Below are 23,915 nucleotides of genomic sequence, written 5' to 3'. Positions count from 1 at the left end.
ACTGAACAATTCACTAGAAATGTCTGTTCAAAAACAACTACTAGTATTACTGGGCAGCCATTGTCATCCAGTACACACCCAGAGCATCAAGTTACTTGACAGAAGTCTCATAATGTTCTAAAAGTCACAAAATGTAGCAGAAAGCTGTTAAATACTGCACAAAGCGTAAACTTGAGGCAGGCAAATATTTTAAAGGAATTATCCGGTAGAAGTATAAAAAAAAATATGCCATGTGCCAGCCTGATGATCTAGCCCCAAATTTGAAGTGTTACTCAGTAACACTGCGGAGTTATTTTAATCAAACATCAAAGTAACACACGAAAATATGAAATGGCCTTATACTCCTCCGTCACATTCATGGCAGAATGTCTGATGATGGTCTGATATGTCTACTAAAACGGAGAATGTGTGAAGATGCATGCACACACTCACACACATTCACACCCTTATACTCATGTGTTATGGCCCCAAACTAATTCACTTACACAAACACTTAATCAATCAATCAATCAATCTGATTAATCAATCAATCAGCCAATCAATCAATCAATGCACACTCACCTGGAAAGCTATGATATCCTATGGAAGAGATGAATTTTGCAGTCCGGTAGACGGTTGGACTTTACTTAAATGTCCCAAACAGCAACTGCAATTAGAAAACATCTGAACAGTAAAAAATGAAGATGTCCACATGAAAACTAAGCCTAGTGCATAAAATTAAACATGAAGCCAAAACAGGTTGGCTGGGTAAAAACAACGAAATCCCAATCAGCAGAACATGATTTGCAGTGCGGGTCTAAATGGGGTGGGGTGTGGGGGGGGGGGGGGTCCCTGGGATCTCTTGACGCAACTAACCATAGTGGCCTTGTGTGTTTGTTCACACAGCCGGACCTTATAATACATTCTCAATTTGCATGTTGTGTATCAATAAGTTTCAGCTTTCAATGACACTCTTAAATAACCTTATCATTGAATCAAAACAAAACACTTCCAGGAAATAAATGGAAATAATAGGATATTTACCTCAATTATTGATTGAATAAAACGTTATTGCAGTCTAGCTGACTGAAATATCAGAAATGGATTAACAAGACAACATTTGTTTTTTTACAATTGAGTCAACCTTTCAACAAACTTAACAAAATTGTTTTGTATACGCAGTGCAAGCATTTTACAAATGCATATATTGGGAATATCAATGTCTTTACACAACTACATGGGCACCTTCCAGATGTTTTTTTTCTGTTTTCTTAGAGGCATATTTTGTGACAATGAGGCATATGCATGTATTTGTACATTGATGAGGAAGTTGCATTTATTTAAGGGTGTATAAACTTCATACAGCAGACTCAAATTATTTTCAGTATTTGCAAAACAATGGCACAACTGCAAGTATGTTAATGAAGCTGACAAGAACAAGGCAAACTGTACAAGCTTAAGGATGTAAGAAATGTACCGAGATTACCGAGATTATGGTTGTTTGCTCAAGAGGATCTTAATCATGGAGAGGAACTTAACTGAACGACTCTGTAGATGAAAGATAAAACTGACGGTGGAGAAGAAAACAAAATGTTGTTCATGTAAGTTATAGATCTGAGCAGAAAAGAAACTCAAAGAAATTACAAACAGTAAACTTGTAACTGAAAACATTGTTAAATCTGCTAGGATCAGTTGTATAATTATGGTTAAGGTCCTTAACTTTCTTCAGTCACTCATTTTTACATTTTACATGATTTTATATATAAGTTTTAAACTTGTATAAATAAAAATAATGTATATGTTATCATTTAACCACATCTTTTAATATTTTGCCAGCAGTAACAGCAATTTATGTTATCAAAGCACTGTTTAAGCTGTTTACATTGTTGTTTGCGTATGCAAATTATTCGAGATAAAGAATTATCTGCTCATCCAGTGGGGCACTGATATTTGGCCTCTTCAAGCTCTATCAGTAGCTTAACGAGGCAAACACTCGGTTTATAACTTGTCCACAGCACACCTGCCTGTAATTGTTTCATTGTATATGAAATCTGTCTATGTGATAGTTGGTCTCCCTCACTGGCTGAGTAGAAGTTGTTGTCTAAGACTGGTCACTAGGACTGTTCATCTGTCCATGTACTGGTGTAAGGTTTGGTCATCTACAGTCATCCAGAGAACACACTTCTGGCTGGGCTCCACCCACCTGATATAGAAAACATGGTTTATCACAGTCAACACTTGATAGCAATGTATAAACATGTCAGTTGTAATATTACACACGAAAAGAAATGGTATTTGTATTTTAATGCTCTTTAATTACTGGCAAAATACCTCATAACAGAATACTGATCCATGCATGAAGTTGATATCGTTTGTTTAACAGTAAGGTTAAAAGCACCTATTTCAATTTTCTTTTTTCAAATTGTTTTTACTACAGAAGACATCGAAACCTAGCAGAAGGTTACAGCAAACATCACATAACCATCAGGCGTTTTAGTGCTTTAATCTAGGAATTAATATTCAACCAAGACTGTACTTTTGAATGGCAGTATATTTTTTTTAAGTGCTCTGTAAAACATAGCTTTTCATAGCAACAATTTTCTCCCATTCTAGTGGTTAAATCCGTTTAAAAATCAGCTGAGCATTTAAGACATGAATGGTAATCAAGAGCTCAATATTCTTAATTGTTTTCTAATTTAGCATGTGTAAAGATACATACTCAGTCACAAACTTCCAGACAGTCAATGTACATTCAATTACATAGGAAGACACATAAGTTTAAAGATTATGACAATTCCAACAATATATAAATAAAAGTAAAAGTAATGCATGATGATGTCCGTAACGCCAAGTCTACTTGTAGGTTAATTTGTTTGAGTTATTTGCAATAAGCTGTGACCATGGATAAATAAAAAAAGATACCTGGATAAATCAACTAGGAGGGTCTCAAACATATGAATCAGTGATGGGTGGAATACAGGTAACCCAGGAGACTGTCTTTAAGCCTGGTGACAACAGGGAGCTTTGAGATATAGCTTATACATGAGACTGTCTTTAAGCCTTGTGACAACAGGGAGCTTTGAGATATAGCTTATACATGAGACTGTCTTTAAGCCTTGTGACAACAGGGAGCTTTGAGATATAGCTTATACATGAGACTGTCTTTAAGCCTTGTGACAACAGGGAGCTTTGAGATATAGCTTATACATGAGACTGTCTTTAAGCCTTGTGACAACAGGGAGCTTTGAGATATAGCTTATACATGAGACTGTCTTTAAGCCTTGTGACAACAGGGAGCTTTGAGATATAGCTTATACATGAGACTGTCTTTAAGCCTTGTGACAACAGGGAGCTTTGAGATATAGCTTATACATGAGACTGTCTTTAAGCCTTGTGACAACAGGGAGCTTTGAGATATAGCTTATACATGAGACTGTCTTTAAGCCTTGTGACAACAGGGAGCTTTGAGATATAGCTTATACATGAGACTGTCTTTAAGCCTGGTGACAACAGGGAGCTTTGAGATATAGCTTATACATGAGACTGTCTGTAAGCCTTGTGACAACAGGGGTCCTTGCCTTTAAAGTGTGTTAAGCAAGAATATATAACTCCATGGTATTTGCAGGATAGCTCCCCCAACCAGAAGTATTATATCGGTGATAATAACAGACCAAATATTCCAATCAAGAAAATACAATTAAAGTGTTTAGTTCATAATAAGTTCTGTTGAGTTCATTGGTCACAAAAGCTGATAACTTAAAAAATCATTGCCAAGTACATTATCTGGATAGACACCAACACTGGGGCCATGAGAAATTACACTTGTTTGAGATAAAACCAACATTCACAATCTTATCTTCTTTGACACAATACTCAGCCTGTATATGTAAACTATTCTATACCAGTCGTCCGCTGCCTGCCTGGCATGTGTACAGTTGTCTAGGGCCTGGTTGGTGCAGGAAATCTCCTGTAACCATGGTAATGTCTGTCGTAACTGTTGACTGTCACTCTCACGTGCACGATCACATAAATCTGCAGGAGATATATTATTAACATTAACAAAGTTTTGTAAACTTAAGATGTGAGTAATGTCATTACTCACATCTTAAGTTTATAAAACTTTGTTAACAAACAAGAGCACTAGAGTGGATCAATATTCAACTAATAACCATTTATTACAGAGAGTCCATTTCAACACAATATCTGTAAATAAATATATTAAGATGTTTCACTGAAATGGGATGATTCCTCACTATCTACCTATTTTAAACGTACTGTATATATGCATGCAAATATTTCTCTCTCTTTTTTTGTTTTTTACATAATAACATTTACCTTCAGGAATTATCATATTAAACTAGATAGTTGTTTTTGTAATTAAAAACAAATGTCACCCACTGTGCACATCATCTCAATATGGTTAAAAGTTTGGCAAGATATTTCAAATCCTTCAAGTGGTTCATCAGATATGGAGCAGACACAAAATAAAGTCATATGACCTTATACCTCTAATTGTGACCTTGAACTTAGCAAGTTGTAACATGCGCCCTGCACATTGTCTTAATATGGTGGACATTTTGTGGCAAGTTATTTAAAAATCCTTCCAGGCTTTGAAGAGATATAGAGCAGACATGAAATGCAGTCTTATGACCTTTGACCTCTTAGTGTGACCTTGACATGGAACCACACTGGTTGTAACATACAACCTGTTCATTGTCTAAATATGGTGATCATTGAACAGAAATAAAGTCATATGATAGTCATGTGACTTTTGATCTGTAAGGGTGACCTTAAACTGAGTTGGTTGCACATAACCTCAATATGGTGAACATCTATGTCAGGTTATTTTAAAATCCTTCAAGCGGTTCAAGAGATACGGAGCGGGCACCAAATGTAGTGGTATGGCCTTTGACCTTCAACTGAGCTGGTTGTAACATCAGAAGAAACATTAATACATTGCAATGATTAAACTGCCAGTGGTGTTTATTCTACCTGAGATATAGGTGACCACATTTTCTTCTGTTGTTCTAGAGGCTAGATTTGCTTCCCTTTTTATCCTGTGTAGAATGTCCCCTACATTGTATATCATCCGGTATTTGGACAGGATACACACTGGAGCCTAAGAAAAGGATCAAATTTATATCTTAGTTATGAGGATATTTGTTGACTTACATATAAGAATAATAAGACCAATGCCTGTTACACAGAATGCTGAAAGAAAGCAATATTTTCGTGAGTTTCTTTTATGGTACAATTTACATTAGATATGTATTTAGTTGAACTAAATTGGAAACAGAGAGACAAACATAACTTTTGAACATGAAAAAGTCAAATTAATGCCAACATAGTTAATGCAATGTTATTATGCACCATGGTAACAGATGTCAGCGTATACGAACTTGATGTATCCAATAATAATATGGAAGCATTAAATAATAAACTATCTTTAAATACTGAAATTCAGATGTCTCATTCTCCATACTCCGATTAACTACAAGAACTGTTCATAATAACAATACCATTCCATTGTGTCTTATTACTTCATATTTTCACTAATATCATTAAGTAAAGGTTTTTTCTTTTCTTTTCTTTGTGTTTGATATGTTTGTTAACTGTTTTATTTGGTATTAATTAATATATGTTTCATTGTTTTGTGATATCACATGCATATTATATGTCATGATGGAAATAAAACTTATTTTAAAAAATTGTGTGCCTTGTTTAAAACAAATTTGGAATTACTAGCCATAATACTTCAACCACTTTGTACGGTTTGATATAACAATTGTATTAAACCTGTTGGTGGATTTGATGACAACTACCAGTATATTTTTGGAAACTGACAGAATGGACGACGAAGGCGAAAACAATTTTGAACTTTTGGCAAACGATTTACGAAATAATCACAGAAAGATATGTTTCCTTAGACTATATAGTGCAATCAGCTTTATTCATTAGTCTGTGCAATGTCACTTTAAAATATCAAAATCAGCAAAGTCCATTTTAAGTCTGGGAATGAGCCAATTTTTGCGAAAATGTTTGGAAACCAGTGAAATAAGACTGCTGACAAAAATGCAGATTGCAGTTTTCATATTTTGCGTTTGAAAATTGATGGTTTTTATGGCTAAAAGCGTTATGAATATATTTTTATCAGGCTTGTTCAGGAGAATCTGAATTTTGAGGCCTAAATTATGAAGGGAATCATACTTTTGATTAAATATGATTATGTGAACAAAAACATGTTTTTAACATAATCTACCTGGCCAGTTTCAGGTCTGTGGACTTCTGTGAGAAAAGCTTGTGGAGTTTCTTCTCAATGTGTGACTTCACCATGGAAACAGACTGCTCTAAATTCCGAGCATCGTTGACAGACTTCTGACACTGGACGAAACTGAGGAAATGTTCCTTGTTCCTCTCCTGAATATGTTCATTGTGAAACATTGTTTAATAGATTCTTGACATGTGAATAACCTGTAGAAACTGAAAGAGGGCAAATCTTTAATACAGAATTGAAATTACACAATTCTGTAATAAAATCTTGAAAAAATGCAGCAAGATTCATGTTCAAAAAAGGCTAAAATTCATTTTAGGGCCGACGGGCTACACCCCAAGAACCCCTTAACACCCAATGAGGGAGGACCCCAACACTCCCACATACTTTAAGGGATATACTCTCCTACTCCAAACATTTCTACAACCCTGATTGTGTATAAAGTAACAGAATAAAAGTGATGAAAACAGTTTTATGTGAATATCTTGGTCAATAACTTTTGGCCAAGTGATATTTTTGCATGACTTTTTCCAACTATTTAAGGACATTACTTTACAATAATTAAATAAAGAATTATGGGACTTGCTGTACATGTGGCTAGTGTTTCCTGCCAAGTTTCATTTGAATATCTTGAACATTTTTGGTATTATGACAAAAAGTATTTTTTTTTATAAAAAACGCCAACGACAACAAGGTCATGACAATAACTTGGCTTTTTGTTTTTCAAAACACAGATGAGCTTATAATGATAATAATACCAATAAAGATAGCAGGTTATAAAATCTACAGTCAAAGGGAAGTCACTGAGATTTGCATTTTTACCATTTCTCATGATGGATTTGTATCCCTTGCCTTAAATGTTGAAATTCTCACTAAATTATCTTTTTTAACTCTACTGTAATAATTATTTCAACACAATGTTGATATAGTTATTTTTTATTTTAAATATAAAAAAATAATGAGTTGGTTTATTTCATATAACTAGATTGCCAACTTATTTTGTCTTCAGATTATGAAGTAGTAGTTATACTTCCTCTTTATTTCCTGGATGGGCCTTAAATCTGTGCATATGCACTATGACATAAACAACGAATATGCCCGTTAAAATGTTGAAGGTAAAAACTTCAGAGTCTTTAAAGGAAGTTTGGGTCGGAGAATTTCTCCCTAAAAATGGGCTAAAACTACCAAAATTAGTCCTTGTAAATGCAAAACTTCCATAAACTAGGTTAAACTGCTACTAAAAAGCAGTATTAGATCTAGTGGGGGGGAACATATGATTTTGAGTACATTAATTTTGAATGATTCTCTTGCAAAATACTTATATGTTACACAGCATGTGTAATACAAAATACCAGCAAAATACTGGGGGGTTTTTTAGCGTTGAGACTAAATCTTTACACAGAGATAATCTTCCAAAATTGATGGCAAGGAAATATTCAGTTTCAAATTTTAAACAGTTCTGCAGTAATATATCCTTGTTAAGATTAAAAACTACACACCTGATCTTGGTGAAAATGAGTCTGCATCAGTAAATGAACTGGTCTGCATTGATAAGTAATACCGTAAATGACTGGGTATAAGACGATAGGGGGTATTAGACGAAGGCAAAAAACTCTGTGAAAAATCTGAGAAAAAACTTTTAATCTATGTTTTGGGTTCAAGGACGCATAGAAAAAATGTCAAAATCGTCTGCCAGTCTTGGCCACCATGTTTGTTGACAGTGACGAAAAAAAATATTTTTGTGAAAATGGCGATGGTTAACTTTAAAACCATACAATGATAATGCAAAATATGTTTCATTTTTATTTGTTTCATGTTAGGATAGGCACTGAAAAGTACTTTGTGTGACAATTTGTTTCTAGATGGCACTGAAAAGTACCTTTTATGACTATTTGTAAGATTTTTTTCTGACAGTATATCGTAAATGATAACTTGTCGAGAATGAAAAGTTATGCAAAAACCTTACTGAGTACATTGTAAGGGTTTGTTCTCAAAATGTCAACACCTACAGAAAAGAATAAAGAACGTGGAAAAGTGCAAAAAAATAGACCATTATCGCATCAGTTTGTAGTATTGGTATGTTAAACAGGTCTAAAGGCAGTGCAAATTTTTCACACCTTATCGTAGAACTGACAAAAAATATTATTTTGACAATGCCCAACTTTGCTTTTTTATATGCATGTTTAATTATTGTTTTATTCAAAGTAATATTAAATAATATTAATAATTTTAATAAAACAATATATTTTTTTTTATTATAAACGTCTTACGATATACCGTATCCCGATCCTCAATTGCCGTTTTAACCCGTATACACTCGATCGATACGACGTGAGTAACATCCCTTTCTACATAAATCTAAACAAACTCTTGGCCTGAAATCGACCTAAGAAAAAAAGTTCAAAAGCTTGTTACTGGTTATTAGACGCAGGCATTTTTTTTTACATTGACATCTGAGGGAAAAAAGTGTGTCTAATACCCAGTCATTTACGGTAACAAATAAAATATCAGTATGGTGAAAACTCTTATTTATTGGTCGAATAACTATGCTTTTTCCGAAATTACAAACTTTACCATCATTAGAACAAATCTTGTTTGTTAATATGAAGTCAGGTCACTAACCTTGTACATTAATGTAGGAATTCATGTAGGAATGCAAAAATCCTTGAAAAAATCCTTGGAAGAGTTTGTAGCTTTAATATTTTTCTGATAGATACCTGCAAAAACTGATGTAGACTCTTGTATAAGGACAGCTGTCTGGCCAGATCCATGACTTCTTCACCATCATACTTGAACCTGTAAACACAGTATTACAGTTACCAATGTTAGATGACAACTGATGTACACTCTTGTATAAGGACGGCTGTCTGGCCAGATCCCTCACTTCACCACCATCATACTTGAACCTGTAAACACAATATTACAGTTACCAATGTTAGATGACAAGTGATGTACACTCTTGTACAAGGACGGCTGTCTGGCAAGATCCATGACTTCACCACCATCATACTTGAACCTGTAAACACAATATTACAGTTACCAATGTTAGATGACAACTGATGTACACTCTTGTACAATGACAGCTGTCTGGCCAAATCCCTGACTTCTTCACCATCATACTTGAACCTGTAAACACAATATAACAGTTACCAATGTTAGATGACAACTGATGTACACTCTTGTACAATGACAGCTGTCTGGCCAAATCCCTGACTTCTTCACCATCATACTTGAACCTGTAAACACAATATAACAGTTACCAATGTTAGATGACAACTGACATGTACACTCTTGTACAAGGACAGCTGTCTGGCCAGATCCCTGACTTCTTCACCATCATACTTGAACCTGTAAACACAATATAACAGTTACCAATGTTAGATGACAACTGATGTACACTCTTGTACAATGACAGCTGTCTGGCCAAATCCCTGACTTCTTCACCATCATACTTGAACCTGTAAACACAATATAACAGTTACCAATGTTAGATGACAACTGATGTACACTCTTGTACAATGACAGCTGTCTGGCCAAATCCCTGACTTCTTCACCATCATACTTGAACCTGTAAACACAATATAACAGTTACCAATGTTAGATGACAACTGATGTACACTCTTGTACAATGACAGCTGTCTGGCCAAATCCCTGACTTCTTCACCATCATACTTGAACCTGTAAACACAATATAACAGTTACCAATGTTAGATGACAACTGACATGTACACTCTTGTACAAGGACAGCTGTCTGGCCAGATCCCTGACTTCTTCACCATCATACTTGAACCTGTAAACACAATATAACAGTTTCCAATGTTAGATGACAACTGATGTACACTCTTGTATAAGGATGGCTGTCTGGCCAGATCCCTCACTTCACCACTATCATACTTGAACCTGTAAATACAATATTACAGTTACCAATGTTAGATGACAACTGATGTACACTCTTGTACAATGACAGCTGTCTGGCCAAATCCCTGACTTCTTCACCATCATACTTGAACCTGTAAACACAATATAACAGTTACCAATGTTAGATGACAACTGATGTACACTCTTGTACAATGACAGCTGTCTGGCCAAATCCCTGACTTCTTCACCATCATACTTGAACCTGTAAACACAATATAACAGTTACCAATGTTAGATGACAACTGACATGTACACTCTTGTACAAGGACAGCTGTCTGGCCAGATCCCTGACTTCTTCACCATCATACTTGAACCTGTAAACACAATATAACAGTTTCCAATGTTAGATGACAACTGATGTACACTCTTGTATAAGGATGGCTGTCTGGCCAGATCCCTGACTTCTTCACCATCATACTTGAACCTGTAAACACAATATAACAGTTACCAATGTTAGATGACAACTGACATGTACACTCTTGTACAAGGACAGCTGTCTGGCCAGATCCCTGACTTCTTCACCATCATACTTGAACCTGTAAACACAATATAACAGTTTCCAATGTTAGATGACAACTGACATGTACACTCTTGTACAAGGACAGCTGTCTGGCCAGATCCCTGACTTCTTCACCATCATACTTGAACCTGTAAACACAATATTACAGTTACCAATGTTAGAAGACAACTGATGTACACTCTTGTACAAGGACGGCTGTCTGGCCAGATCCATGACTTCACCACCATCATACTTGAACCTGTAAACACAATATTACAGTTACCAATGTTAGATGACAACTGATGTACACTCTTGTATAAGGATGGCTGTCTGGCCAGATCCCTGACTTCTTCACCATCATACTTGAACCTGTAAACACAATATAACAGTTACCAATGTTAGATGACAACTGACATGTACACTCTTGTACAAGGACAGCTGTCTGGCCAGATCCCTGACTTCTTCACCATCATACTTGAACCTGTAAACACAATATTACAGTTACCAATGTTAGATGACAACTGATGTACACTCTTGTACAAGGACAGCTGTCTGGCCAGATCCCTCACTTCACCACCATCATACTTGAACCTGTAAACACAATATTACAGTTACCAATGTTAGATGACAACTGATGTACACTCTTGTACAAGGACAGCTGTCTGGCCAGATCCCTGGCTTCACCACCATCATACTTGAACCTGTAAACACAATATAACAGTTACCAATGTTAGATGACAACTCATGTACACTCTTGTCCCCAAAGTGTATCCAAGTGGTGTTTCTGGGCATTCCTCCACCAGAACATGAGCGGTTTCCTGTTCACAATACATAAGATAATCATCTTTTTTCACCATAGCATATTATCTTCCTCAAAATACAATCAAGGTTGAGAAAAGACCCCAGTAACAAGTCTACAGGTAAAGACAAACAGGAAAGGTAACATTCAACTGATGATTTTTATACACTTAGTTTATTAAGTCATTTAAAATTTTGATAAATATCATGAAAACCCTTGCAGGGGTTTCAATAAGACCCAAAATCAGGATTTTTTTAAAATTCCATGTCTGATTTTCAGGAATTTTCATAGAATTTGTAGGTAAAGTAGCCCGTTTGGTGCACAATTCAAAATTTTTATATTTATGTTTATTGTTTATATTCAACCATAACAAGAGTCTAGCGTAGGGGTGCATGGGAATGGGAGTGGGAGGGGTCCACTCCTGTCACAAGGGGGGGGGGTTCTCGTAGAATGTTTTGTTTTCATACTCAATTTTAATCATTTTCCATGATTTTCAGACTTCAACAAAATGTTGTTGCTTTTCCACAAAATTTAGAAGGGTGTGTTTAAATATCAAAATTAAAATTGGTCTTTTAGTCTGTGTGGTAACATGACTGTACTTGTCTGGAGTCTTCTTTAGTGCAATGTCTCATTTTTCTCATAGAATTTATGTAAAATAAAAACAACAACAGACAGTTAAGCATTTGAAACAATTATAATGGCATAAATACACACAAAAAACAGTATGTAGGGGACGAATTTTAGTTGGTACGATCGGGATTTGGTACGAATGTTACATTCAGCCTGGCTGTTATTTAATTGTCTTTTATAAAGTTATGCTTAATATGTTGATGTTTAGAATAAAACGACAATGAAAATCACTGCCCTTGCTTAAAGAAACACTTACACAGCATAGAACATTGAGAAAATATCTCCGACAATCGTCCCGACAAAATGGTGGTTTCGGCGAATTTTGACATGATCGTAGACGTGATAGGTAAACGCTACATAAAGCATCAAAATATTTTTGGGGGTTACAAAGAAATGTTCATCATGAATATTTTACAAATACACTTTCAAAACATTTACTAATAAATCGATGTAATTGATTGTATTAGCGCCAGCTTTCCTATGTCTACAAAACGGCAGTGACCGTCTGCTTCCAATCAACAATATTTAAAATAGCAAGTCTCGTCTGTACAATACAATTATCAACTATTTTAAAAGGTTTAATAGTGTTTGACAACATTTTTCACCATCTCTTCGCATTTTCTATAGCATTTTGCGAACTTTCATCTTTGAATGAACGACTTCTCATTGTATATTCTGATAGGCTGACATCCAATATAAACTCCGCCTCCTGGCGATGTTTCACTAATTGGCTCTTCCTAATTATCGGATTAGAAGATGGCCGTTTATGAATACACAGGTCGTCTGCTCATTACACACAATAAGATGTCATAATTTATGACACGTACAAGGCATATGGGAAGATGAAAGGGCAGTACGGCATATTTTAAGCAGTCAATGGTGCACAGCATATGAAAACGTCCGGTCTCATTACAAGAGGCGTACAAGGCTATCATAAGGAATTTTCAAAATCCCCGGGGTCAAATTCTGACGTTTTTGGCGATTTTCCAGACGTATAATACGTCTACGTCCGCTTATTGAAACCCCTGCCCTTGGGCCTTTTTTTTTTAATTATATGTTTTACGAACGGCCAGAGTTGTGAAGTGTCCGAGGATGAGGAAATAAAAATAAAAATAAAATTACATTTCTGGAATTTTATATTTTTTGGTCAGGGAAAAAAAACACACACAGAAAAGCAAAAGCTATGATGTATTCTCTATGATTTTCTATTTTAATGTCAAGTCAATATGTAAGTGTGTGCACATTTGATTTTGCTTTATCTGACAAGTTCACTACATATTTTCATTAATCACTCTTTATACTTTATAAATGCATGTTAAAATAGACAAGTGACATAAAAAAATGAACTATTTTCGGTAAATTTATTTGCCATTTAGAGTTAAAGTAATCGGCTATCACTTCACTGTGTTGTCTTGGCTGCAAATTGTCTGATACCAATTCACCAACCATGTCATTGTTACAGTTAGCAAGAGCTTTTTTGTTTCCTTCTATACAGGGAATTTTTATCTGCCAGGAACTAGCGATCCAGGAACTTGTAAATCAACTGATTATAGCTGTCTGATAAAACAAAAGCTGTCTATCCAACCGTGATTCAAATAATACTAGTTGTCCATCACACATTCTGTCCAACAAGCAGTCCAAACAACACTGGTGGTCCAACCAACACTTCCGGTCCAACCATTTATAGTAACTGTTGTTCAACCAACAGGTATGGTCCATCCAATATAGCGGTCCAGTAAGCAATAGATGCCCGACCAACAATAGAGTTTCAACAGGCACTAGCTTACATCATGTTTCTACCAATCTAGCAGCCCAACCGATTGTAGTGATGTTCTTCATTGAAAGTGAATTGGTCTCAGTAGATAACATCAGCATATTTGAATCATATCTGTAAAGAAAGGAATGGAACATTAAAAGTATATTTTTTATAAAAAAAATAATTTACTCTCAGACTTATTTATGGATGGGTTTTAAGACAATCTGGACCCCGATTTAATTCCAGGCCTGGGTGTATGTCCGGTGGCCATCATAATGTTTAAACATAACTAACTAGTAACAAATCATTCAGAAGCTGAGAACACTACAAAGGTGACAGCATAACATAATTACTCTTTCTAAGTAAAATTTTTATTACATAGTAATAAAACACACAGAGCAGTATAAATATCATAATTTATATTAGTGATGATTTATATATGTTCATTCATAAGACTATTACACAGTTATACTGTACCTGGTAATGTACATTCCTCATACAGATTCCTCATTATAGATTATCACTGTCAGATAGTAAAACAGCCTAATGTATTATTTGTGTTAATTTTCAAAACGAATGTTTTAGAATAGATGATATTTTTTTTGTTATTAATAATACTCCAATAAGAATAGTAATCGCAGTCTTTTCTGAACCATCTACGCCACCCACCAGAACTAAACTGTCCAGGTAAACAGTCAAGCGATTTATAGCTCATGACATTCAAATTATATCACAATAATGTAATATAAACTCATTTAAATGACAAATCTAATAAAAATAAATAAATAATAACAAACCTGGAACAATAATTAGTCCATATTTATCGCAGTTATTATACTTCGTTATAACCCGGAAATAAACCGGAAGTCACCCTGCCGCAAAGGATTATCCGGGTGAGCTAAAACTTGATAACATGTATCGATATCGAGAAAAGCCGTTATCACAGTTTATGATACCGGATCATGTTGATACCGTGTTATTTAAAGTAAATTGGTTGTCAAAAGGCAATTTATAACGGACCGTGGATACTTGGATTTATCATCTGATATTAACCCTGATATCAACGTAATTCGGTATCAGAAAGTGATACCGGATACCGGGGATACCAGGTACTGGATACCAGGTTTTTAGCACCAGCCTGTAAATCCGATGAATGTTTTTCATTGGCTTAAACTTTTTCAGAAATGTTTACACCAATATTTTTACAGCTATTGTGATGTCCTCTGCTTTTAATGATTTGCTGCGATAAAGTTCCATCGGTGGAAATAAAAAATAAACGAAATCACAATTTTATTTTTATTTCAAAAATGAGTTTTTTGGATCGGCGGTGTTCGTAAAACATAGAATCAAATAAAAAAGGCCTTGCTTAAAATTTAGTTTACTACTTCAAAAACGAAACCAGCAGACAGTGGATACTATTGTTTCAATTTTAGTAGCAAAAGTTAATACTTACAAAAATGCCTTATCGTTCGCGAAGGCTCCAATCAATGTGTCTTGTAGAAATGTACCAATCTCTGAACAGCTCTCTCGTACATGTTTCTACAGGAGATATGTTTCAACATTTCAAACAGGCACAAGATACCAGTACCCTCTCATACAAGCTTGATCTGTTTTCAACAATTGATTTATAAAGGGCATAACAAATATGATAGTCAGAAGGAATAATAGTACTCGGTTTTGGTGTATACACAAGTTGACAACTTGTGATCACGTGTATCGAAGATTTTTTTAAGATTTTTTTAGTAATTTATCCCAGCCAAACCCTTCATTCAGACAGCTATTAGCTGAAATGAATCATTTCCTGGGTTGAAACCTTTTTGAAATGTCACCGGAGTTTTCCCCTTGATTCGATCAAACCAAATCTCCTTGGTAAGATAAATTTTTAGTGTTCTACAAAATCAAAGCTATGATCATCACCTTTAAACACAAAAATTTACATTAAATCCAGCTACAACATCAGATTCTAGATATTATTTTTATTTTTTTTAAATAAAGCGTATACCAGTTTAGTAGTTGGAATTTTCTCACAACTCACTGTTGATGCAGTTTCCAGTGTAGATGTTCTCTTCCTTTCATCCTCAATTTCTCTAACCAACCTGGCCATCTGTCCACTACAATTTGACCGCCCACCCACACTCTACCCAACCTTATTTAAATGTCACTCAAATCACAGCAGAAGCAGACTTCAATGCAGGTGTCTGTTCCTCATTCTCCAGCTCCCAATCTTTATATGCACTCAATCTCACCAACTGTCCACTAAAAAACTTTAATACAAATATCCTTACCCTTTTTATCCACACTTACCATGGAAGCTGTCCCCAGTGGAGGCGTCTTACCCTCCATTTCCTCCTCCACCTATCCTGGCCTACTATAAACTATAATGCACATCCTTACCCTGTTTCTCCACATTTACTGCGGAAGCTGTCCCCAGTCTAACTCTCCATTTCCTCCTCCACCTAACCTGGCCAGGTATAAGCTATAATACACATCCCTACCCTGTTTCTCCACATTTACTGTGGAAGCTGTCTAAAGAGGGTCTTTTCCTCAGTTAATGTCTCCCCGTCACATTCTCCAACCATCCTGGCCAACTTTTCAATACAATAAACACGCCTTTACCTTGTTTGTCTTCACTCATCGTGGAAGCAGTCTCCAGTGTAGGTGTTTATTCCCTCCATTTCTTCTTTTCCATCACATTCTCCACCCATCCTGGCCAACTATCTGGCCACTATAATACACACTACTTTACCCCATTTCTCAACACTCACCATGGAAGCAATCTCCAGTGCAGGTGTCTTTACTTCTGTTTCCTCCTCCCCATCACTATCTCCACCTGCTGCCTCTTGCCTATGATACTCCTCCTTCTCCAAGCCTTTCCTGATTAAATAGAATTTGTACATGAGCTAAAGCAAGATGAATAGAATTAGATTCATTTTGGTTGAGTTTAACCTTTGCCAGGTATTATTGACTAGCTATGTTATAAGGAACTTCCACTTACAGTTGTCAAAAGTCCTGTTTGTGTTCAGAAACATGATGTAATTGGGTATTATCAAAGAATAACTATTTTAGCAGGGTTAATGGAGACAAGCCATGCTTTTAATCAATCGTGACTGGTCGTGAGATCACGATTTAAAATATCTGCGCAATCAGCAGGATCATTAACAATAATTTTGGTTTGATTCATAAACTGAGATTTACCATAAATCACTGTGTGTACGACGCTCCCACAGATAGGACGCAGGCAAAAGATTCGAGGAAAAAATGGGAGATATACTTTATAACACATATACCACAGTAAAGACGCAGTGAAAAAATGTCAAAATTGGCAGAAACCATAAAAGTTTTGATGAGTTTTAAATAATGAACATAGCAAGTTTTATTAAATAGTAAGCACAGCATAAATGATAAAATATAAATTAAAATAACAATGGCACAAGTTGTATAAAGCACCTAAATATTTAATTGCAATACTGTAGAGCATGGGGCCATTTCATCAAGACTTCAAGGAGTTATTTCATACCTTGAACAGCTTTTCAGCGGTAGAAATGCATGGAAAGTACTTATAGTAACAAAATATGGCTTAAAAAGCTGTCTGAAATTGTTCATTTCTATATATATTTTCGGTCCAAAATGGCTAAATCAGTAAAAATTGTAATACACAAACCTGGTTTGTCATTCACACATCCCCAAACATCCCAATAATAATGACAAGATAACCATCAGATTTACGCGAGCAGCTGCTTTGTTTTGCTATGATGAACACTCGATATCTTCTAATTGGCAGAATTTTGTAATTGGCCCAAACAAGTGGTAGATCACACGAGACATATTTTGCTAATTATATAATGCAAATTCTTTGTATATTGGGTCGCCTTTTTGTTTTGTCCATGTCCAAAACAAAAGCAACTTTTTTTCTTACAATCAGGCTTTGCGTATATACTACCTAAATCGGTCAGTCGAATACTGTATCATCCCATTTTACTTCACACTGGTTAACCAACTACAGTATTAACTATGTTTCAGTCTAGGCTGATTAAAAAAAATGATGGGGAAAAATGATAATAAATAATCGTCTCTGACAACCTTCATATCATTGCCGAAATGTTTGAACTCGCTACAAATATGAATTGGGAAGGGGGGGAAGCAGTGACCTGGATCTTGACCATGACTCTTGGCCACCATATGTCAAACCTTACCAAAAATATTTGATACCATAGGTGGGTTTGACACCGCTCTTATGCCGGCCCGCCCCAACGACATTCGTCATTCTAATAAACAGGTTTTACTTTGGTTAAAAATATAATACTGTGCCTGTCGAAAGCAACAAAAAAGAAATGAAAAAAGTCAATTTGTATTTGAGGGTAATATGGAGTTTTGTTACCTAACTATGTGATGGCTGTTAAAAAAGGTGTGAGGCATTAAGTCATTTAATGAAGGGTATAGAAGTTATAAGTAAAACTCCCAACTTGCCCTAAAACTTTAACCTGTCCAAATGTGCCCTTAAACTTAACCAAAGTCCCTAAGTCAACCAGGGCCATAATTTGTATTTAAGATAATATGGAGTTATGAATCCTCATTCTGTGATGGTCCTGAACAACTGTGTGAAGCATTAAGTGAATTAAATGAATAAGTAAAATGCCAACCTGCCCTAAAACTTAAACTGGATGCCAATGCCTATGCTCATTGCTGTAGTAAAGCCTCTTCAAACTGTCAATATAAAAAGGCTAAAATTCATTTTCAGTAGGCAGGCTACGCCCACAGCTCCCCTTGACTCCCGATTTTATAGAACCGCAAGACTCCTCCTACAACCATTGATTTTTGTCACAAATTAAAATTATATGAATATCTTGAATGGTAATTAAGTTAAAGCTGTTTATGCAAAAATTTGCTCTTTCCAAGACAAAAATTAAAAAAGTTGTGAGAGTGACTTTACAATAAGTAAAGCAAGAGTTATGGTACGTGCTGTATATATGCCTTTCTATAATGTCTCATGTGTACCATGTTCCATTTGAATATCAATAATATTATTATAAACTTGTCTGTATTTTGAAAAACAAAATGTCATAATTTTTTTTCATTTATGACCAAGCTAACGTTTACCACAACTACGCCAATGACTTTTTGTTCTTCAAAATACAGATGAGCTGTTAATAATAATTATAATAATAATAACATTAATACCAGATAATAAATTCTACAGTCAAAGGGAGGTCACTGCGATTTTCATTTTTTCATTATACATTGATATATTTGCCTCCCTTGCCTATTTGTTGAACAATTCTCACTTATGTTTTATCTTGCTACTGTAATAAATATTTCAACACTGTTATTTCTATATGTATAGAAATTGAAATGTTAAAAAATGAGTTGGTTTAATTCATAACTGATATTCCCATCTTAATTTTGTCTTCACATTATGAAGTGGTAGTATTACCGGTACTTCCACTATTTTAACGAAAATAAATAAATACTTTCAATGTTTTAATAAGCCTGGAAGCAAGCACAATTTTGGCATGTATGTACCGGGTAGTTTTTTTTAAACACAAAAGTTCAACAATAGTGGATTTTAAAGTGTTCCATGAGACAAAAACTGCAGATTTCAGAGAAAAACTTTGATACAAAGGAAATTCATACATCTAGTTTTAATTTTTTTATGGGAGATATCTCTTAGTTTAAAAACTACTCACCAGATTTTGGTGAAAATTTGAGAGCATTTGTATATCTTAAGGGTCTATTTCGGTTAGTGATAAAATATACAAAATCAGTATCATGCAAACTAATTTATTGATTGATTACCTATGATTTGTCAAAAACTTAACCAGTATTTAGAGTAAAATTTGTTTGTACAGTAAAATTTGTTTGTACAATGTCAGGTCATAACTTCCTGGTACATTTATGTTTGAATGCAAAAATCCTTCAGAGTTTTTGTAACTTTAATAGGTATATTATATGTACCTGCAATAACTGATTTACACTCTTGCACAAGACGGCCAGCTTGCCAGATCCCTCACTTCTCCACCATCAAACTTGAACCTGTAAACACAATATAACAGTTACCAGTGTTAGATGACAACTGATGTACACTCTTGTATAAGAATGGCTGACTAGCCAGATCCCTCACTTCTCCACCATCATATTTGAACCTGTAAACACAGCAAAACAGTTACCAATAATACATAACTTGTGACACTGTTTTTTCAGTGGAATTTCATGGTTATGATTTTGCTACTGTTAAAACATAAGTTAAAAATATACAGTCCTGGAGTCACAGCCAAGAAGAAAAGAGTCATTCAAATTTGTGATAGTACATGTAGTTTTGTTTTTTCAGCACACAAGGAAGAAATTCACTTCTAAAGGGGAACAATCTATTAAGAAAGTGCCTCTGGGTCAGATTGTATGGTTAAATGGAATTTTGGGAAATTATGCCTACTCACTCTGACCAAACTTGGTGATGATTGGACACTTTCTATAATTTAAGGGTGATAACTCTTGAATGACTTCAGCCAAAAGGCTGGTTATCAACATTACTGAGATATAATGCCAATATAAATTCTGACCAACTTTGATTAGGATTGGACAATGGCTTTTAAAGTTATTGATTGGACAAGACCAATTTCAGGTAATTTCTACAATAAGATAGTGATTAATCTTTAGTGAATAAATAATACGGCTGGTCATCAAACTTGTCAAAATATTATGCCTACGTACATTCTGACCAAACTTGCTGATAATTGGACAAAGGCTTCTAAAGTAATTGATCGGATAAACCTATTTTAGGTAATTTCTATAATTAAAGGGTGATCACTCAAGCGATATGCCTGGTTATGGAACTTGTCCAAGATAGTACACCCATACACATTTTGACCAAATTTGGTGTTGATTGAATAAAGGTGTCTTAATTTATATAACATGTAACATAGGTGCACATTGATACTGTGAATTATTTCACAAAGTTTTATGAATCACAATGGGGTGAAGGAATTTGATGTATGATTGATCAACAAAAGAACATTTCGGTAAAATTATTTTGAAATTGGGCCAATTGTTACTGAAGAGTAGTTTGAGAAGTTTTCCATACAGACAAATGTGATGTTTTTTACAAATCAACATGGGGTGATGAAATTTGATAGAGGGTCACATAAAGAACATTTCTGTCAAATTATTTTAAATCAGGCCAGTGGATTTTGAGGAAAAGATTTTTAAAGCTTTCCATAAAGACATATAGTATAAAATATCCCTGTCCCTGGTGACCATGTTTTTTTAACGACCAACATGGGGTGAAAGTATTCAATAGAGGGTCACCAAAGGATCATTTCTGTGAAATCAATTTAAATTGTGTCAGTGGATTCTGAGGAAAAGATTTTCAAAGTAGCCCATCACCCTAGCCATGTTTTTCTACGAGACAATATGAGGTGAAGGAATTTGATCAACAGTTTACTATAGGAATTATGTTAAAATAAGCCCAGGGGTTCGTGAAAAGATTTTTTATTTCTTCTTTTAGCTGCCATGGCAACCAGAATTCTGCATGGAATCACTTTTATTCCAAGGGACATTCCTGTAAAGTTTGGTTGAAATTGTCCCAGTGGAAAATGTTGACGAAAGTCAAGACGGACGGCAACAGACGATGGACAATCTCCCAATCACAATAGCTCGCGCCGAACACAAAACGCTGAGCACAAAACGATGAGCACTATGTGCTCGATGAAAGTGCTCAGGTGATCTTAAAGCCACTTATTCCCTTTTCTTCCAGCTCACCGTGGAAGCTGTCTCCAGTACAGGTGTCTTTCCCTCAGTTTCCTCCTCCTTTTCACTGTCTCCACCCATCCTGGCCAACTAACACCTATAATACACACCTCTTTACCCTGTTTCTCACCACTTACCATTGCAGCTATCTCCAATATGGGAGACGCTCTTTCCATTTCCTCCTCCCTGGCTCTGTCTCCATCCTGGCCAACTAATTACTATAATACAAACCCCTTAACCCTGTTTCTCCCCACTTACTGTGAAAGCAATCTTCAGTGCAGGTGTCTTTACCTCCATTTTATCCTTTCCATCACTGTCTCCACCCATCCTGGCCAACTAACAACTATAAAACAAACCCCTTAACCTTGTTTCTCTCCAATTACTGTGGAAGCACTTTTCCAGTGCGGGTGCCATCCATTTCCTCATTCTCCTCACTTTCTCCACCCATTCTGGCCACCTATCCACTGGAATAAACACCTCACTACTCACGGCGGAAACAATCTCCAGTGTGGGTGTCTTTCCCTCCATTTCTTCCTCTCGGTCACTTCCTCCACCCATCCTGGCCAAGTATCCACTATAATACACACCTATTTACCTCGTTTCCCCAACTTACCATGAAAGAAATCTCAAGCAGACGTATTTCACTTAGTTTCTTCCTCTCTGTCAAGTTTTCCACCTGCTGCCTCTTGACTATAATACTCCTCCGCCTTTCCTAATAAAACAATGCAAGTTTGTACATGTGCAAAAGTAAAGATTTCATTCATTTATGTTTGATTCATAATCTGAGATCTAAAGAACTTGGAGTTAGTTCATAGGAGATACTCAGCAGTAGAAATGTAATCCTCCTTGCTGAAGTAAGCGTACAGTTTTAAGAAACTTTACAAATTAAAGGCTATGATCAACATCTAAAAAAGATGACATCGGCACAGCCAACAACACCAAAGCTACAACATCTGGATGTTTAAAGAAATAGAAATTTCACTTTCTCCTACCTAACCCAGCTCTTGGACCACTACAATTCACCCCCTGACCCCACCCCACAAGATTTATATTTTTCCCCACTCACAGCCGAAGCAGTCTTTAATGAAGGTGTGTGTCCCTCTGTCTCTAGTTTCACATCTTTATCTCCACTCAATCTGGTGAACTGTCGGCTATAATATGAACAACTTATTCCCTTTTCTCCAAACTCACCTTGGCAGCAGTCTCCAATATGGGTGGCCTTCTTTCCATTTCCTCCTCCCCGTCACTTTATCCTCCCATCTTGGCCAACTATAATACATACCCATACCTCACTTCTCCACACTTAACATGGAAGCAATCTCTATCTGCAAGTGTCTTTCCCTCAGTTTTCTCTTCCTCATCTTTATCTCCACCCATCCTGGTCAACTTTCCACTATAATACAAAACTGTTTACCTCGTTTTCTCCTACTTACCATGGCAGCAGTCTCCAATATGGGTGACATTCTTTCCATTTCCTCCTTCTTTCTCCTTCCATCCTGTGCAACTATCCACTATAATACAAAACTGTTTACCTCGTCTTCCCCCTACTTACCATGGAAGCAGTCTCCATTGCAGGTGTCTTTCCCTCTGTTTCCTCCCCTTCACTATCTCCACCTGCTGCCTCTCGACTATAATACTCTTCTGTCTCCAAGCCTTTCCTATTATAACAATGGAAATCTGTATATGTGCAAAAGCAAAATGATAAAGATTAGATGCATTTATGTTTGATTCATAAAAAACTGAGATCTAAAGAACTTGGGGCATTTATCAAAATTCCTAATAGTTATTTTATACCTAGAAGAGACTCAGCAGTAGAAATGTACTGTTGAAAGTTACTATAAAATAGATTCTTGGAGAAATGCTCCTCCATTTTGTGAGTATATCTGTCATAAAATAACTAGTAACTAAAAATATATCCTATATAACCAGCATAATTTAATGCAATGTTGTCATTAAATAACGATGCTTGTTGTAATTGAACCATTCAATTGACCAATTAAGGGATGATATTTCATCAATACAGTGGAACCTCACTAAACCGGATCTCCACAAAACCGGAATCCTCGGATTACCGGACTTTTTTCAGAGTCCCGATTTTCCCCTTCTATTTTCAATGTAAAATAATCCCCACAATACCGGAACCTCGGAATTCCGGATACCGGACAAAAAATCGAGAAAATTTGTAAGTTGTCAACGTAATTTTACCTCGCAAAACCGGACATATATTTGTTCAAACATGTCAAAATAATTTTGTGTATTAGGAATTCGCGAATCGCGTGTCACTTTGTTTTGACAGCCGGTGCGTCGTTAAATATCAACCTTT

General features: G+C 35.7%; 1 protein-coding gene across 8 annotated transcripts in view; it reads right to left on the bottom strand.

Moving 5' to 3' along the window:
- Positions 1–23,915, bottom strand: part of LOC128236056 (uncharacterized) — a 52,338-nt gene that overhangs the window by 4,335 nt on the left and 24,088 nt on the right. For 3 of the 8 annotated variants that reach the window (XR_008261235.1, XR_008261234.1, XR_008261233.1), the window contains 12 exons: positions 23,145–23,250; positions 22,206–22,304; positions 19,805–19,882; positions 16,618–16,726; positions 15,306–15,391; positions 8,968–9,046; positions 8,521–8,636; positions 6,239–6,396; positions 4,972–5,098; positions 3,882–4,011; positions 2,000–2,182; positions 562–646 (listed from right to left, as the gene is read on the bottom strand). Coding sequence is in view for 1 of the 8 variants with exons in the window: in XM_052950875.1 (XP_052806835.1) it covers positions 19,871–19,882; positions 22,206–22,304; positions 23,145–23,250 (217 nt within the window). In the remaining 7 variants the exon portion in view is untranslated. Of the gene's footprint in view, positions 1–561; positions 647–1,999; positions 2,183–3,881; positions 4,012–4,971; positions 5,099–6,238; positions 6,397–8,520; positions 8,637–8,967; positions 9,047–11,122; positions 11,149–15,305; positions 15,392–16,617; positions 16,727–18,492; positions 18,557–19,804; positions 19,883–22,205; positions 22,305–23,144; positions 23,251–23,915 lie in introns of those variants that run through there. The other 5 variants (XR_008261236.1, XR_008261237.1, XR_008261239.1 and 2 more) reach the window with 5 other exon arrangements.

The sequence above is a fragment of the Mya arenaria genome, chromosome 5 (genome assembly GCF_026914265.1).
Source record: "Mya arenaria isolate MELC-2E11 chromosome 5, ASM2691426v1".
NCBI lineage: Eukaryota > Metazoa > Mollusca > Bivalvia > Myida > Myidae > Mya > Mya arenaria.
Note: the sequence above shows the minus strand (reverse complement) of the source record. Positions and strands in the feature narration are given on the sequence as shown.